At 42.8% G+C, this 19,524-nt stretch overlaps 1 protein-coding gene across 3 annotated transcripts in view; it reads right to left on the minus strand.

The window, feature by feature from the left end:
- The window catches only part of COP1 (COP1 E3 ubiquitin ligase), a 125,993-nt gene that overhangs the window by 56,572 nt on the left and 49,897 nt on the right, over window positions 1-19,524 (minus strand). For all 3 annotated transcript variants that reach the window (XM_065648919.1, XM_065648920.1, XM_065648918.1), the window contains exons 12-14: window positions 16,264-16,407; window positions 8,121-8,229; window positions 6,278-6,359 (exon numbers count right to left, since the gene is read on the minus strand). In XM_065648919.1, coding sequence (XP_065504991.1) covers window positions 6,278-6,359; window positions 8,121-8,229; window positions 16,264-16,407 — 335 coding nt within the window. The remainder of the gene's footprint in view (window positions 1-6,277; window positions 6,360-8,120; window positions 8,230-16,263; window positions 16,408-19,524) is intronic.

Consider the following 19,524-nt stretch of genomic DNA (forward strand, 5'->3'; position numbering starts at 1 on the left):
AAGAGCAGGAAGGCTTGTGTGCTTTTTATTCCTTGTCCCTTAGCTGAGATGCAAGAACTCCATGCTCCATGGCAGAATTGCTTTGCACAGAGTGAATATACCTAATTGTATGCTTGAGCACAGCGAGAACATGTTTTATTCTTGAGAAACTGGTACGGAGAGGAGAGAAGTCAGTATGCCGGCTTCCTATGATGATCTATTCCCCCGGTACAAGAACTCTCCTGTTTAACGAGACTCCCGTGTGAACACTAATTACATGGTACAGAATGAGCTGTTCCCCTAAGTACTCCAGGGCTTTACAGGACAACCACCAGAAAACACCAGCGGCTTTTCAAAATACAGCCTTCCCCACTCTCCACGAACACCTCGAGTACCTTTTAACCGTAAAGATGGAGAATGCCAAGCGCTCCTCACGTGGCCCACCTTACTGCAAAAAGCTGCAGACAAAACACTTTGCCCTTGGTCCAGGTGATGGGGCAGCACATTGGCATCAAGCCCTGTTGATGCCTACATGGCAGACTTAAGTAAGACCTGAATGTTTTTCCTTCCCCCTTTTCTTGCTGGGGCAGGAGGCACAGCAAGCTGAAGCCAAGGTTTGAACACGCAGGAGCTACATGAAGGCTCAACCCCTTCATCAGCTCCCAAGAGCTGCCTGGGCTTCTTCGGGTCTCTGGTCAGCGGGTCATCCACCGTCTTTTTACAGAAAGCTCACTTCGGAGGTGAAGCGAGCAAAAACGGCAAAAGAATAGCAAACTTGTTACTCACTGTGGTCAATAAATAGAGGGAAGTGGTGTCATGGTGTGTCCCCCCACCCTCTGAGGACCCCTCTGTGCCACCTCTTGGTCAGTCTTCCCCAGGAGCTCTGAAGAAGCAGCAAGGCTTCCACGTGGATTGCTCAAGGAAAAGGAGAAACGCTGGCAGGTGCATTCTAGTGTACCCGCTTTTTAATAGCACGGCAAGCAATGAAAGGTGACAAGACTGCACTATTTCTGACCACACGTAGGAAAACTGCTTCAAGAACCAAGGAAATCCGTGACTGCTCAGAGCTCCCTAAGGAATCGTTTTAAATACAGCCCTGTGTGGGTATCTGACAGCTGCCTGGAACCATCATAAAGCGGCACACACATGCTCCAGAAATACAAACACTGATGCATACTGTATTTGCACATAAGCATCATGTAAAATTCAATGAAAACAGCACCCACCCTGTTGTCGGTTTTAAGAAATAAATCCGTTCTCGCTTACCAGAGCTATCATATTCATCCTAAACATCTAGCTACATCTCTAAACAAAACCCACAGCTTTGCAAGCATGGCTTAAGCTGCTCTCTTCTCCCAAGTGAGGCTGGATGATATAGATGATATACCTCCTCCATCGTGCTGTGTGCTTGCGGTGGGGAACGGAGCCAGGAAAGCCAATTTTGCAAAACAATGAAACACTAGTATTTTGCTTTAACGAACAGACACCAAGGGATGTCTAGTCTAAGTTGCAGGGGCAGTAGAGGACATGGAGTTTATGGATGGGATGGCATAGGAAACAAATAATGCCACAATTTCCTGAGGACACTGTTGGCAGATATTGCTTCAACCTGAAGCATACAGGGAGCTTACATGATCTCACAGTTCAGAGCGACGTCCTGACCAAATCCAGTACCAAAACCACACAGGCTTGTCTTAAAGCCTTCCACAACCTGGCATCAATATTTAAAGTTGCGTCTAAAGTGGCCAAGTCTCTCCTTGACACCACCTCTAATAAATGAACAGCCATCTGGTCTTGGTTTTGTAGCAAAAGCTAATTGAGGGCTCAGTTTCGACTTGGCTCCTTTTTTCATTTAAGTTTTCCGGCCATAAGCTGAGCCATTTAATCTGGTGAAGAGTCGACCTGTGTGTTCAAAGCCATCATAATACTCATTACAACTGACAGACACAGATTAGAGTCTGCAATTTCTGTGATCTAGCTGCTGTGGGATACGCTGGGCTCCAATTATATCTTAGTCAGTACCATAAAAAAGGATATATGCGACATATAGCAACACATAATGAAACATGTCAAGTTTTACCTGGAACGGCCCATTATTTTTTAAAAAGAACTGACAGGTTAATAAAGCATAATTCATAAGGGTAGAGTTTATTTGCTGTAGCTTTCAGCAATTTTGCTGAGGTCGAGGCAGTAATTATACAATGTACAGATGTCTTGATAACACCTAGAATTGTGTTGATGAGACAAGCAACCATCTGAGATTGACAATTTCTAAAACACATGTTCTCAAAGCATATGTTTCCTAATTTTGCAGCTGCTGAGAGAAACATCCTCTATGTGGCCAAATGTCTACCGAAGTAGTACAAGATGTCTCCAGAACAGCTTTTTCAGCTTAAAATGTTTAAGTCTTTTTCAAGATACTTTTTATTTGGTTGGAGCTTTACACCACATGTGTAAGTTTATAAATTAATTTTCCACAGATCGGTTCTGTGTCTAAACGAGGCAAAAGCCTGTACCGCAGTATCACAGAACCACAGAATGTTAAGGATTGGAAGGTGTAGGTGTACACAGGTGGTACACTGATAGTAAGGATATTTCATCCAGCCTGTTACTCTTGCAATTCTTATCTGCCCACGTGACAGTCTGCTGTTACTCCAAAACAAGCTGTAAACCACAAATAGGATATTCCTACCAGAAAACTCGTTTACACGGATGAGAGGAATCCCCAGGAAAGGAGGAAGCTGCTGAACGGTCCTGCTACGCAAAATTTTTGATCCACTGCCTTGTGGGGGTCAGGAGGATAATGTAACCTGACGAGTGTAAGCAGGCAGTGACCGCAGGGTACTCCTCCTTGCAGATATTTGGGTTGGTATTTTAACTACCAACATCTTCTTGACCTTTCAAAGGTATTCCCAAGTGAATCCAGCAACCCCACGAATCTCCGGGAAATTATCAAACCTCTTTTAGCCAGAAAAATGAGCAAACTGAAAGTTCGACCTGATATTTTAAGAGCAATAAACATCTAAACCTCCAGTTAAAAGTCAGCAGAAGCTGAAGGAGTAAAGTATTACTGAAAATGAAGCCCCAAACGATCCTCTGGAAGTCCTCAACAAGGCAGAGGAGCAAACTCTGGTCTGCAGTTCTCAGGCTGGTTCCCTCTCTAGAAGGCCAGGGGTCTTTTTTATGAAGCCAACTCTGCCGACGTGTGTTGCCTCCGCAAATTCAGGGGCACTACAAAAATAACTGTAGGACTGGTACCGATGGTCTTGCTTACCAAGGTAGCATGGCAAGTACTTTCCTTAGATGTAATGAAACATATGCTTGCATTCCTCATCATGAAACAATGAAAATTAACCTCTTGCTATGGCTCAGAGTAATCAGGTGCATCTGTTCTGCTCCACCTCTCCATTTTGAGCCAGGCGTAGCGAAGGGACTACAGTTTACAGAAAAGATGCAAAACCAAGACTCCTCCTTCAGTCAAATCTGTCAGTACTGCTTGTATCCCACTGCGCTTCAAAAAGAACCCCAGAGCAGAAAACAAATGCTCGATCATTCCAAACAGGTCTCTACCTCAGTGGAGACTTAAATTCTACCCACGTGGCATCACAAAATATTTTGCTTTGTCTTACCACGGCCATTATATCACATACTCAATCCAGAGCAGACAGGGATGTTGGGCTGAGAAGCAGCTGTAAGTCATTAGCTAAGTGCACTAGCTCCAGCCCTATCTTGGCACTTTGATGACATTATTTTGCCTTCACAAAATTAAATAATCTTTTCTCCTCCACTAGCAGAAATCCACCCTTTCTTACTTACATGAGAATCATAGCTCCTGCCATTATTATGTGCATAAAAGACCTGAAATTAAGACTGTGCCATTTCTCCAAGCTGCTTGTAGCACAAGTAAACACTAATTTTGCTCACTGCTATCTAGTTAGCGTACACCTTTGGGTTCCTATAGATACATGCAACTATCTTTGTCCCTTTAAAAGGGAAGAGCATAACAACAGCAGATAAAAGTGAGGTTTTCATACACACAGTAGTTACTTCAAATACAATAATGCTTTTATGCTCTCATTATCTGCTATTAAAGTAGAAAGATCTTCCACAAATAAGCATCCTGGATTATGGACAATAATGCAGGACCCGAGGCCCAAGGATGCTGTTTCTAATTATATCAGAATAATTTTATCCTTAATGGTACTCCATTCGTTAGCATGCCCTTTGCTGTGCCTAAGCCCTGCACAGACAGCTGTGAAGTACTGATGACAGGATTTTTCATCTAAAAGCTCTTTCCCCAATACATGCCAACTGAGCATACAAAGTGCTTTAAAAATCAGCTTCCAACTTGAAAAGACCGAGGAGAGACAGGCAGATACACCGGCAAGCGGGAAGAACCGGCAAAGCCGTCACTTTTCTTCTGGCTTGTCCTGTTCACTTGACAGGAAAATGTGACATCCCTGCTTTCCGGGGAAGGGTGGTGAGATCAGCTCCAATTGCTCTGGCCACACCAATATCCACCAGCATCGAGATTTCATGTCAGAAAGCCCAGTGTGGCGTCAGTAAGAGACGACAGGAAGGGTACAAAGAACTTGGATTTCCCACCACCGTACATGGCCAAATGTGCATTATATATACCCAAAGCTGGCCAGAACTCAACCGCCCCCGAACACGATACGCAAAAAGACAAAAATTCAAGTTAGGCAGGTCTGAGTTAAGACAACTCGTCATAGGTGTTACCTTTTCCTCACGTTTAACCCTTTCGGTGTGATCACTGAAATGAAAAGTAGACACTACAACATTAATTTGGACATTTGCCGCTATTGCTCTGTACCGTAAAGACATCCAAAATCCGTACTTATTGCAAATACTTTCACTCAGCACTCCATTTGTCTCTAATGGACTCGTTACATATGCAAATCACAGGCAAACTATGGTAGAAGCAAAGGATAAAATGTTCCAGGCCGGTTTTATCCACCAAAACCCCAATACACCTTCAAAAGACCTTTGCAAATTGAAATGCAAGTTACGTAGAACCACAGACTTTATTACAATAATTTCTAAGTAAACACTACGCTTTTAGAAACTATTACTGAAGAAGAGAACTGTTAAACTAGAGACAGGAGCTCTGCTTGCAGCTGGCTTGGCAGAACAGGACAACTTGTTAACATGCTAATAAATGCATGTCTACCTGGCAGATAAGCTTTTTCAAATGCACAGCATGAGTGGGGAGCAATGTGATGAAGAGGTTGATAATTTACAAGGTGAATGTTCACTCCTGCTGCATTTAAGCACACAGAAAACTCTCGACTTGCACCAAAAAGGGGGAGGAGAGTGTATCAAAACCATTTAAAACCCAACTTAAATATAAAATAATCACTAAAGCTGCATTTCGTAAATGGAATTACCAGCTACACGAAGACTGCCAAATGCAACTGAGGAACGCTGGTATAGCTCTCGTTCGAAACAGAATTGAAAAGCATTTTAGAGGGAGAGGCAGCTTGCAAGGTTTAATGTTTATGAAAAATTAATTTATCATTTCAAAGCAAATCACAAAGAGCTCTGTCCAGAGCTGTATCAGCTCATCTGGGTGAGTTGATCCCCCTGACTGTGAAAGGAACTCTTGCTGCTTAATAACTCTAATTTGATATTGTAAACGTATTACAGATAAAATCTTGTTGATTAGGGATGAAAAATACTACATATCGCTGGGTGCTATCCTTTTCCTCAGAAGTTTCCTATTTCTTTTGGAAAGAGGAACATTTTTCTACCAGTATGTTGGGAAAGAGCTTGTCTTAAGGGTTCTCCAAAAGCCCTTTGTCAAACAGACCAGTGTTCCCATTCAGTTCACCACATAAAACTGCTAGAAGACTGGTAAAAACCAGGTAAAACTGCAGGAGGTGTTTTTAACTTTTCTGCTTTTTCCCAGACAACCAAAGTTTTGAAATATAAATACGTGCTGTTGTTTTGAAAGGCCCCGAGGCTTTAACTCGGCAAGCTTAACTAATGTTAAAATACATTTTGCTTTGTTTAGTGTCCTGGAAAATGCTAGCTAGAGAGCATATTACCCCAGAAAAATGAACATGGCACCAAGAAACCTTAATCCAAACAAAGCCTCTCCCCTTCTCTAAGATCTGAACAGTTCAGTAGTACCTTGACACATTACCACATCAACCACAATCTTGAAGGCAGCTGAGGAACTAACTACTTGAAATATCACATTTTTGTTCCTCAAAGGGAATACACAGAATGCAAGCCCTCTGCACAGAGACTGAAAAAGAAAAAAAGAAAATCATACCTTTGGCATCATCAGAGCCTGAAGCCAACAGCTTTGGGTCCATCAAGTTAAAGTCAACACTCCAGCACCTTTTCTCATGCTCCTGTTTAGAGAAACAAGAAAAACATTGCAAGGTAGTGAGCTGTAATCTGATAAAAGAGTAAATGAAAACGACACATGCTGTTTGGCATAAATTGTCAGGAGAGTCCTGGTCAGAGAAGCTTCCTGTGTGTTTTGCAGTTTCTCAAGAAATATCTTTTCTCCCAGTCAGACCAACGCTTGTAGCATGCTAGACATGCCATGAACGCAGAAAACAGTAGAACAGCAATTCTAAAAACTAAAACTGATACTCTTTCGCTCGAAAGAAAAAAAATTATTTCAGGAAATATACAAAGAATTATTTTTGCAGCATGGTTTGGCTAGCTGTGCTTCTAGTGTGTGCTGCTTCTTATTCGAGTAGATCACAGTTTTATCTCCTAATATCGACTAGATGCTCATTCAAAGCCATTTTAAGCATCTCCTCTCTGAAAGTCCAGGAAATCCTCACCTTCCTATTGAGTTATTAAACAAAACTTCAGGTGTCTAATCCTGTGTTTTTCCACTCGAATATTCTTACAAGGCTGCACACTCTCCTCCAGAACACAGAAAGGCTGTATTTGCTCTGCTGGCACATCCCACATGGAAGCAAAATGCTGCATTGAATGAAATCTGAAATTCAGTCAAACTCTTTTGTTTCAGGCTTTCATACAGGCTTTTGCAAGACAACGATGTGAAAAGCTCGCCAGGATAGAGCCACTAAAGGATTTCTAATACATGCGAAGCAGATGTCAGCGTGCATGCCTCCATGCAAACCCAAATAAAAAATTCAAGTAATCCGATAGGAAGCAAAATGAGTTTGTTTCAACATAAGCAACAGCTGGTCCTCTCTAGGTTCATTATTCGGCCTCATAAAGAAATGCAAAATATATTTGAGAGGAAAACAGACAAGATTTATTTTCTCCAATATAATTTCTTTTAAAGTGAGTTATGCAAGAGATTAGTAAAAATAATCATTATAAAATGTCCAAAATACAATGAAAAAGTAAACAAGGGCTTAAATAGGAATTAAAACTTATGTTGAACTGTCAGGAAGGGGGAACTGAAGGCTAGTCTGCAGTTCATTCATTATCTCTGACCAGCTGCAATGCACTATGTACCTACACAGCAGCACTTCCAGCCTCTCCCCAAACAGATCATTTGCTCTTCCAACCTCCTTGTTCTGATCACAAGCCTCTCAGAATCCATTATATAGAAATACAATGTTCAAATTGCATTAAAAGAAAAAATGCCAAGAAGCTCTCCTGACACGGGTCTCGCTGCTGATCTCAGCCCACCTACATACAAAAGCTGCTCTGCCGAGCGCAGGGTTGTATCAGGAAAGGTTCCACCGACCACTCTGTTCACTTACTCTGCATTTTGCTTTTCTGCTTTAGGAGCACCTACAGCAGCAATCACTGCAGGATTTTAGAAAAGGCTTTTGACAAAGACTGAAGTGGAACAGGCACGGAGAGACAGAAGTTTCTAAAGAAAGGTGAGACAAACAACTTCCATTTCTCCCTGCGCAGATTCCCTGCCCGAAAGCAGCGGCAAGAAAACGTCAACAGCCTCATGACTATGACAAGAAGATCCAGCTGTCTCCCTCGGAGGACTGCAGCTCAATAAAGCTGCGTGGATGAGACACATTTACCGAACAGGAGGAGCACCCATTTCACCCTGTGGAACGTGAAAGCCCGTTGCTGGACTAGAAGCAGAATCTCAGACTGAATACCGATCTCTCGACATGGTCCCCGGTGTGGGGAAGTGCTGCTCGCTGATTGCGTGTTACCTGGTAGACCTTGGATCTTTGTCCCGTGAATCCATCCCAAAGGATGACAGTGCCTTCATAGTCGCTGCTGGCTAGCAGGTTCTTGTGGTAACTACTCCAGCTGATACAGCTGAAAAAGAAAAAGAGCCCCACTCAGTCTCAGGTTAAATCACACCTTACAACACGCGCACAAAAATAATAATAATAAAAGAAAAATAATCATTCTCACAATACGTCAGGCAATTAGTGTCTTTGCAAAGCACACAGCATTTAATCAAGCCAACCCACTGAAACACTCGGGAAAGGACAAAGCCCAAACCCACCAGAAATAAAACAAACCTTCCTCCGTAAACTAAAAGAAAAGCTTTATTTGCTTCAGTGACATGTGAAGCACTCAGGTTTGGGATTTTTTTTTTTTTTAAACGTACTCACCTCTAACACTGCAATTGTTTTGCTATTTTAGACCTACTCAAATTCCCACAGAGCGCGCAGGGTTTGACTTCTTAGCCTCTTGCCAATAGCTACAACTATTATTATTACCATAAAGATAGCTACTTAGCTAACAGAAGCTAAGCATGTAAAACACATAGCTGCATGGATGGTAAATCAACCTCTCCTCTGGCACATATGTAATGTTCTATACATGTACCTACGTGCAAATAAAAGCGTGACTTCTGAGAAACCGCTTCCAGCTTTGCGTAAATGTGGAAAGACATCCTTCCCCACACAGAAGGAGACAACCATTTGCTTGCTATGGGCAGTTTAGGGAATGTTTCTGATCGAAAACATTGCACGGGTTTAGATTTTAGACTGAATCAAGTGGCTGTGCAAATCTAAACGGCAATTCCACCAGCAAACTAACCATCATTAGACAAAACAAGAGCAGCAACACTGCCAAGTCACATTCGGAGCATTCTGGCACTATGCCCCCGCTCTGACTACCAAAAAACATGACAGAGGTAAGAAAATTTGTAATACTTGTTCACCAATTTCTGGACCATCTGGCAGAAAAGCTCACCAGTTGGTATCAACCGTGATGCATGTAGCAGAATCTGAACTGACAGATCCAATTCATGCAGGTCATCAAATAGCTGCTCTGACACAGTTAACTAGATTACGGTAGCCTTGGGGCCAAGTTTTAACCAACAATATCAAGTAGAAGTCCACGGCTCTGTAACTTTTTAGCACTGCTTTGATCGGCACAGCTACACACTGAAATATGATATAGATACATGGATACTGATTTAGAAGTATTATACCTTGACAAATTCCTGATCCTACTATACCCATGCAACCTGTTTTTCTTGGGAATACAGCATTTACGAACTTAACTTACCAGGGTGTGAGTTTCGTAACTACAGAGGGGCTATGCACACCAACCACTAATCACAGCTCACCACTACTTATCTGTGTGGAATCAACAAGCTTATTTCAGGCTCTGGAGCAGCCAAAAAATGGCATGCAAGAAACTCAGCTGGTTTTTAAGCCAAATTTGAAGAAATACATGGAAGGACTAACATGCTGTTGGTGCTTGCATCAGCAGGAAACTTGACTGAGTGACCCCAAAGAGACTCGCTTTCTCTGCACGAGTTCACCTGCAGCTTACACAAAAGACAAAGTCGTCCAACAGCAGTGGCTTTCTGCAAGCCTCTTGCACCACTGCATGATGCCTGGAGAAAAACTTCGAGATACACCATCCCCAGTGGGTCAGCTGGGAGCTTTCTTTGGAATGGCCAGTGCAGAGGAACATTTGACGACAGTGCTTTCAACCTGTCAAACACTTCTCCCTGTGTGCACTTCTATCTACCTCTAGCCTGTCCACACACACACTTCCTTTGTGTAGTAGCGTCCCTTGGTTTTAAACTTTGCATTCAGAAACTTAAGTTTTATTGACCCAATAAGTCGTTATCTTTAACCACCAGCTGCTAAGAGGACAGTTGAGGTGATAGAGCTCAGCCAACGCTCTCCCTGACTTCACCTCTTTCACAATATCTCATTAATTAGAAAACGTCAGCGTCCTCAACCCTTGTAGGTACAAGGGCTGTCCACAAATGTATCATCAAGGAGCTATCGTTACACCAGCTCTACTACCTCTAGGTACCTGCAGAAAAGCAGGTCTTGACAGTCCATGATTTACTACCAGCCATATTCAGAGAGGCTTAAGTGGCTCCCCAAGGACCGAAGGAAGCTGGCGGGCACTGCCCACCCGGAGCGCGAGGTGAAGGTTGCAGCAGCCCAGAGAGAACCACGCGTGACGTCTGGAGTCTTGTTTCCAGGCACAGCAGTCAAGCGCTGATGGAAGCAAAAGCGGTTAGGAGCCCTAAAGCTACGACACAGCGAGGCTGTGGGCTGGGAGCAGCCTCCAGCTAATGGCAGGGGGTGGACATCGCACTAGGCGTTTGTCGGTTCAAATCTGTGCCCCCTGCCATCTCCACTCAAGTCAGGGCTTCAAGGAGCTTAAGGAAAAAACCATGATCTGTAAGTTTAGCCATCACACGAGCAGGAAAAATAAAGCCCAGGGCCAAATCTTCTGTGTGGAGAGCTTTGAGAGTACATCAGCATGTGGAGAGAGTCCTGGAGAACGGCAGAGGTGCTGGTGCCACCCTGGCTGGTTGAAGGATGGATGCTCTGTGCTAGGGGAGCATCAGATCCAGAAAAGAGCTGGGCATTGCAAGCTCAACTGTGAAGAGGATAATCACGTAACCGCAGCTTGTCAAAAAAGAAATCACCCCAGATGAGGAAAGCTAGGAATTATTGAATGGACAGAAAAACAAAGGATGGAGTTTAAGGTGTGATACATCTAAGGACATTAGAAATATCAGGTTTCTAAGGCAGAGGTAATATCGGATCTATCAATACAGAAGGAGAAAAATGAAGTCTTTCTGTGCCCAAAAGCATGTACCTTAGCTCTGGCACAGCAAGGATCAAGCTAAGCTTTCTGCCCCACTGAAGCCTGATGGTGTCAGCAAGGGGTTAACACTCACTTGGAAAGCATTTGTAGCTAGACTGAGAAGGGAAAACAGGAACTGACAGGTGAAAAATGTTTAGGGATTTGCAGCCACTAAGTGGTTCAATTAACACCTTTTAAGTCACACACACCATAAATCTTTCATTTTTAAGGAATATGATTAAAGGATCATAATAAGACAAAAACAATCCTGTTCCAGCTCTCTGCCTTAATTCTCCCCTCATCACCATCCAACTCTCTGTACAAAGTCTGAAACCAGAGTTTTCTCCTTGACATTGCAATACCTGAGCTTCTTTGTAACTTCAGTCCTCTAAAGTAACCTTTGTAGAGCACAACTCAGGCTTGGATCAGGTGGAGGGGAGCTCCCTCTCCAGGTAAAGGATGCTTTTTACCAAGGGCTGACTGTCTCTTGGTTGTATTCTCTGGCATCTGTGATGATGGCTTCCCTGGGACCTACACAGGGTTGAGATGCTACCGCAATACTCAGAGATCTTTTTTTCCATGCCCAACATGGGCAGTTTTGTTGAAACTTCGGAGACATCTACCTTTTTGGGTTCACCTGAGATGTTATCATGGGGAAGATATGGAGTAGGAGACTCAAAAATGCATGGGGGAGCAAGCTGGAGAAAAGGAAAGAGCAAAAGGTGAGACAGACCGAAACCGCAGCTTACACAGTCCTCAAACAGAGTAAGCATCAAAATCCCACAAGTACATAAAAAAAATAACCTTTTGTAGACAACCTTTAGATGGTCTCCTGTCACATACAGGGAGAAACTGAAGTGCAGAAGCTATGAGATATGACACAAAAATAGCTACCGAAGGCTGAGATAACGCACAATTCAGCGCTGGATTAAAAGGAGTTGTGCAAGGCCATCTTTTATTTTAAATACTAGTACTTGTATTTTTTCAAGTTTTTCTTTGTTCTTTAATCCAGAAACAGGGGAATATAGTTACACCCCAGAGGTTTATCTTGCCATAAATTGTGACAACTTTCCATCCTAGGAGATTAGCGGGGAGAAACTCTAGTTGAAAGCTCATCACTGACCTCCGAAACACTCTCCTAACCTTGGCATCCGATCAGGACATACAGAAACCCCGACCCCGTAAAGATTTATGCGCATCCTTCATTTTATTTGGAGACACAAGTGCGCCAGCTCAGTTAGCACTGTTGGTAGCGCTGATGTTTCTTTCATGAGCCAGTGTTTTTACGGCTGAAACGTCTCAAATCCACATGCGGGTTACTCGGTGTTGACCGCCCCTCTGGCAGTGAGAGTTAAGCGGAGTTAAAGCTTTTAATAAGGCACAAACTGCTGTGGTCTGACCTGCTTCCCAGTGCCAAGTGCTTCAGATCCAGTCTATCACCATGAGTCAAGCAATGACCAGTAGTTTTAGGACTCAAATGTTTTTTTAAGGGAGTGATCTATTGCTACAAGGAACATCCATGTGAACAACAACGCTAATCAAATACTTCAGAGACATACAGAATTACTTTCCCATTATGAATATTTTTAAAATACCCTTTTTCCTAAACAATCCAAAGAAAACCTCTAGTATGCTTAAGAGGCAAATACTTTTAAAGAAAAACTTCACCTTATCGCAAAGTGAAGCAGTCACTCTGACAATCGGAATTAATGAAAGTCGAAGGTGTATTTCCTTCTAACCTGTTCAGTGTCAAACATTTTCTGCATTGGAAATATGGGCATCCAACACAACCATTTGTGAAGTTTTTCAGCATAAAGAGAGCTCGTACCTTTCCAAACAGGAAAGACTCTAACACCATATGGCAAGTTTTTGCTTAATTTAAACTTAATAGTGAGAACTGACTGCCATTTTAAAAACTGACAGCAATTTGCCCATGAACTGCTTTTAGGATAGAGCAATCATCCATTTGATTTATTGACACTGAAAAATAAAAACAATAAAATACTAGCAGCTTCTTAAAAAAAAAAAAAGGCTATCGATGCTTTGCTTTTACTGCAGTTGACTAAACAGATGCAGCTGATTTTGGAGGTTTGTGGTAACATCTATCACTGAAGTACAGATGCTGCGAACACACAGTGGTGAGCATGCAGAATGCTAAACACGGATTTCAAAAGCATGTTTACCTAACCACACTTGCACATCACCTATTGTAGATTAACAAGGCCCAAAGCCAATTTCTTTTACCTGAACTCTAGATCTCCTTATTCTTCTCCCCCTGCGACCTATGGCAAAACAACAAATCCGCCTCTTGAATAAATCGGAGAAGAGCTGTAGCTCACTGCAAGCCGTTCATCCTCTTTGCGTCCTTTCCCACCTCCTCCTGCGTGGGGGGAGCCGCAGATTGTTCGCCATAGCAAGTCATAATTAGCTCACAGGGTGCTGTTTATAGCTACTACACAATACCGGGATTTGTTTCTTGTGCTGAAGCTATGAATCTGTAAATGGGATTTTTATGAGGATTTATGTGTCATCTTGTGTTTTTCCTGGAAGCTTATGCCGCTGTCGTTCCCGGGGGATGCGATGCACATTTACCAGAAACACGACCCACCGACTTCCTCCCCGTTCTTAAAAATAGGAATGAGAAAGCTCAGCAGACGATGAAAAAGAGAGTGTATTTAAGAAGCAGGTGGGTGTAAAAAAAAGAAAAAAAAAAAAAAGCAGGGAGTTGGAAAAGAAAGACTCAGCTACAGCTGGTACCAGGGCTGTGCTCCAGGAAAGCCTGCAATGAATGATGCTGGCGCAAAGCTCTCCCTTTCCGCAGGCGCCCGGCTGGCACCGGGCAGCGCCGGGCTGGGCTGGTGCCAGCCCCGTCCCGGGCAAGGGCTTCCCTTCCCGCAGCTGCTCCCGGCCACCAGACCCGCTCCTTGGCCAGACACGAGCCCTCACGAAGGCTGTCACCTGCCTGCTTTGGTAACAGCCCGCCAGAGCCGCTGCTCCTCTGAAAGCTGAGTCACCAACAGTACCGCTAATGATTTACGAGCCGGCATCATCGCGAGGTTAAGCGGGATCGATCGACGGTGAGCTTCCCACGATGAGCGTTTGGGGAAGCCAAAGCGCCCGCGGACAGACGGATCTGGCGCGGGGCGAGGAGGGAAGGGACGTTACCGGCTGTGCCGGTGTCACACGGTGGCTTTGGCACAAGAGACATGTCACTACGTCCCATCTGCAGACTCCCCACATCTCTGCAGGGAAGAGAGGTGTCACCCATGTGCCACAGCAGAAATATATCTGTCTTTACTATCAGAAAGGCCACTGGCAGGTAGAATAAGCCTCTGGAAGAAGCTGTACCTCCACCTAAATTAAAATCAACAGCTTTAAGCCAAGGCTTTTTACAAAAAGCAGGCTCCACTTGTTTAGATTTTATTATAACAGAGGCACATTTTCAGCATACTGCCATACTCCGTAATGAAATTACGGCCTTCATATGCAACTTCTCCCTCAAGCCACGCCACTTCGCAATAGCGAGTTATTATGCTGCTCGACACGGCGCCAGCGAGCCCCAGCACCGGCGACTGGCAGCGCAGCTAATGGGTATAGCAAGGATGCATTTGACTGACAGCCTCACTTTATTTGTCAAAACCAAAAGCACCCGCATGCCAAAGGAAGGCTGATATAATATGGAGGTGCCAATGCGGGGGGGGGAATATATATGTATTTCTTTAGAAGAATGAGAAAAGCTAGGGCAAGGAATGAAAGAAAAGGACCCTGTCCACCTCCACTGAGGCACACAGGACAATACATTTAGCATCGTCATACGTATAACATGCACATGAATGAAATTTGAAAAAGGGAGAAGAAATCTTGAATGCAAGGAATGTCTTGTCTGGAGCACAAAGCTGACAAGAGGAACATCACTGAAGGCACTAATGCAGCTCTGCTCAGCCAGCAGCTGCTGGAGAAGGGAGAACAAACAGCAGCCTGACGCCTGGCAGCATCGTCGGGGTAGACTCCTGTCAAATTTGAAGCAGCAAGTCTGGAAGTCATCTCAGACAGACAGAGACATACCATACACACATTGCTTTTTCCTCTTCTAATTAAGGCAAAAGGTATTAATCGACCGCTAGATGGTTTTCCTATTATTCTGCTCTTCTTTCCAGAATAATGAAGCTGACTGGTGTGAACTCTGCTGTGACTCAGTCAAAAAGGCTGAAGGTTTCACAAGTCCAGCAAAACACAAGCTCCATAACCAGCATAGCTTACCAATACACATCCCTCTCAGACTGTTTATACCCATTTTGGAAGCCAGTCCCAGGGTCTGTTGCATTTACGTATTTTGCTTCATAAAATAGTATTACACAACTCCCAAGAATAATCAGCATGAGTGATACAGGAGTGATTGATATATTTTAAGAAATGTGTCACCTACAAAGCTGAGCATAACTTCTATGCTATAGACTTGCAAACGTTAATAATCTTATTGCACAATGTTTTGTTTTTGTAGAAGCCAGTCTGTTATATAAACTTATTAACTACACACTTTTATGGGTGCTTTAGTGTTTTTGAAATGTAGACTACCAAATAAAAACAAATGAGTTCAGAGATTGTAGAGACTTGTATTATAACACTGAATTGGTTTCATTGATTGTATTATTTACTTTTGAGCTTTAACATAATTTTTGAATTAGGATTAAGTTATGTTAGATTCTTTCAGTTGAAGCTCTGACATGGTGGTCTATATTTCTTTGACTAAGTCATCTAAAAAGATTTTAAAAAAAGAGACTTGACAGTAATGACAGCACAGAAGCAAAAAAAATCAAGCAAGGTCTCCTCAGAGCTTGATATTATGAGGCCTATCAGAACAGTACTTCAGGCAGATGTAAATGTACAGGCAGAAGGTGCAAATGAGGCACATTCCCAAGGACTGAGCGGCCTTTCAGCAGAATGGAAAGGATCTGGTCCACTAAGAGACTAGAGCATGAAGGAATCAGGGGCTGTTACTACTCTCCTTTTAACTGAGTAGGTATGCAACCACATTTGCAAGGAACACAAAAGCAGTTCACTGCCCTGTGCCCCTTTTTCCTCCAGACACACAGGCATGCTATTACCTTGGATTAGCCCAGCGTTCACAAATAAATGCAGGATAAACCCAGAATCCAAAGCCATCAGCTCCTGCTTTCCTCCCTTCCTCTCCCATTCCCACAATGGATAAAGAAAGAAAAACAGCTACTGCACATGAAAAGGCCCTCTGAGTTCAAATGCAAAGTCGACGCCTACCTGATTTTGGAATTACAGGTCATTTCATTCTCAGGGTAGTGAATATCCACCGCGTCCTGAATGACTGTACCATACTCATACACTTTAATCTTCTTTGTCACCCCGGCGATGGCAAAGTAGTCACAGTCTCGGTCAAACTCGATACTGAGGAACAAAAGCAGAGGTTGAGAATCATGTAAACACAACACATGTACTTACCAGCAGGGTATTTTACCACCTAAACGCCTCAGTATAGCAGAGCTGACAACCACAACTTACATTTAGCAAATATCACCTTGTTCAGAGCACCTCGGTCAGGTTTGCCACATGCCAACAGTGTGAAGTTCTTGCTCTCAGCCACCACTTTCTAATCCCCTCCAAACACACCCACAATCTCTATTTATTGAAACAGCACTTTTTGTGGCTGCACAATCTCCTTCCAGCAGGCAGGATCTTTGTTCAGATGCTCTGGAGGTTTCCCAGTTCAACCACACCATCCACACGATGTGGTACCCAAATGTCAAAGCGGAGAGCTCCCCCTGGAGCTAAACTTTGCTATACATGTATGCAGCATATGCATGCATACATATGCAAACATACGCATGCTAAACATTCAGCTGCACAGTCTATGAGCAACACGCTATAGGATAATGCCCATTGATCTCTCTCCATCACACTGCTGCATCCCTCAGCTCCTACATACAGCAGCTTGGTGAACTCTTAAGTGTTAATGCAGGATAAACCAGTATTTGCAGAAAAGACCCTTCTAAATTCCCTGAGTAACAACAGAGGGTTGAAAAATACGTCATCAGTATTGTAAAACCAATGCATGCTACGATTTCACTTAGGGTTGCTTGTGAAAACAGAGGCACCTTCTTTCTTGAACTGCAGGGCAAGTTGGTAATAGATATCAATGAAGTTGGAAGTCAAAGCAGTCACCTTGTAACAAAGTTAAGCTGCAAATGAGAAAAGCCTGAGGTTGTACATGAAATACATCAGAGAAAGGCAGGCAGCAGATTATAAACAGCTAATGTCATTGCTAGCTTCGCAGCTTGGAAGGGCTTGAGAGAAATCTATTAGAGACGGAGCAGGCAGGGAAGCAAACCTGCTTCTCCAGAGCTCCTGCCTGCGACTTCTGCTGCTTTTGAGAGGTCTCTTTTGGGGTTCTTCTACTCAGTAATTCATTTACATCTCTGCTGCCCAATAATTTTCTTTCCAAGAAGCATTTGTGAACCAGGCAGCAAGTTCTGAATGGCAGCAGAGAAAACCAAGTTTTGACATTCATACAACCTGAAAAAAAAACTGAGAACAGGGGTATTTAAGGTACCTTTCTACAATTAGAAAGTTTTAAATCAATTACAAGAGGAGAGAGGGATCTTTAGGCTGCCCCCATAACTATCACAGCTAGAATCTTCTACCCCTCAACATAACTGTGAAGTTGAAGGTACTGCAGTGCTTTCAAGGGAAGATAAATTTAAATGCCAACAGACTTTTCAAGTCCTTATAAAGGAAATATCAAGTTATTTTTAAACTATGGAGAGAAAGGACGGTTGATATGCGGTCTGACAGTATAAAATAATTCAATAAACCACTGTGCAACGTGGTCTTTTAACTCAGGTGCCTAAAGTTCTTCAAAGCAGGGGCAGGAGATGGTCCCACTTGCAACTGCTTGCTTGCTAGAGGAGAAATGAGCCAGTTGGGTCAAGTCTGCAAAACTGCAAACCCCAAAAAGGTAAAGAAAAAGAACATGCTTATGGCTGGGTAATAAAGCAAGCAGGCATGCACCTACTTAAATAAAAATGCAGGGGGAAAGAAGTCATCTGAGCAGCCAGACAGCTCTCCCCTCGCCCCACATCTACCCTACTCTAATCATTTTTTATACAAACAGGACAAAAGCACCATTCAAGTCCTGTCTTGTCTTGTCAGCTTGCTCTATTCTACGGAAGAATTTTATAATCGAAAGCCTCTATAACAATACAATGGATTTACTTGCACCACAATCTTAATTGAACCGCTGTCTCAGCTCCTGCACACTGCCCTGTGGATTCAGGCAAAGCACAACTAAACTGATGGCAGCGATTCATCTATTTGGATTCAATTTATACCCTTAGCCTTCTCCTGCCGAAAGAAAAAAAAAAATAAATGTATTACAATGTCTGGTAAAAAGCCAAGTTATTAGAAGAGACTAGAACCTCTCTCACCTGGGGTGGGTTTGCTTCTCTAGCATTAATTCAATTTTTTTTTTTTAATAGAGACATGCTGTAGACATAACAAATGAGTATTTCAATATGTCTATAAAAGTTAACACACCATTAAAAAATTAATAAAAAGCATAAACCAATGAAATTGATTGTCGGACCTGTGACCTTCAAACAGCATCAAAGACACTGCAGGGAGAAAAAAAGATGCAGAAATAAGCCACCACCCGTACAGATGTGCATTGCTGGGACAGGCGGGCAAACCCAACACAGCGAGGCTGACGTGCACTTGCGCCTTGGCCTCCGTCATTTACGCACCGTCCTGGCACAATGAGTGTTCTCGCATTCTGCCAGCCAGCTTTTAGCAAGCAATATATGAAGAAAAATGTGAACAATCTAAGTAGCTAATCAAGTGGATTATTTACCATATAAAACTATTCCTAATATTTGCAAAGCTCTGCTTCCCTCGGACTAATTGGGATTAGGACAAGCAGCCCACTTGCATAGCAACAGTTATTTTTATGCTTTTTCTGACAAGTCTTCTAAATATGTTTAGTATTAAGCAAGGCTTATTTGCACTTAACTAGCTCAATGGTATTCCTGTCACTTACTGCTTGAAGTCTTTGTGCAAACGCAAGCACTTGCTTATGCACAAGCTTATCTATATGAAAATTTGCAAGAGAACTTAAGTTTTGTTTTGTCAAAAGACACAACAAGGCCAGTTCTGAAGAACAACAACATTATTTTCATTTTTTCAAGGAAGCACTGCAGGTAAATAATATTTAGATCATTTGAATATCCAGTGAAATTCCCTTTTGGACTAGCAGTGGTCCTTGCTCTTAGAAGACATGCATGTTAGAATTAGCAATTGCTCCTTTTTATTTTTTAACCTACTTTTAAACTCCACATTTGTGACCAAAGACCAGCTGAATTTTTATAAGGAACCTTCTGGGGACACAAAACCTCCTGGATATTTGAAAAAGATTTATAAATGTGCAACAGAATTTACTCAAAAATCAAATTGAAAGGAACTGATTGTTTTGTTCTAGGGAAAATAGAAAAGAGACATCTCCCATCCTCAAGT

Source organism: Caloenas nicobarica, chromosome 20 (assembly GCF_036013445.1).
Source record: "Caloenas nicobarica isolate bCalNic1 chromosome 20, bCalNic1.hap1, whole genome shotgun sequence".
Taxonomy (NCBI): Eukaryota; Metazoa; Chordata; class Aves; order Columbiformes; family Columbidae; genus Caloenas; species Caloenas nicobarica.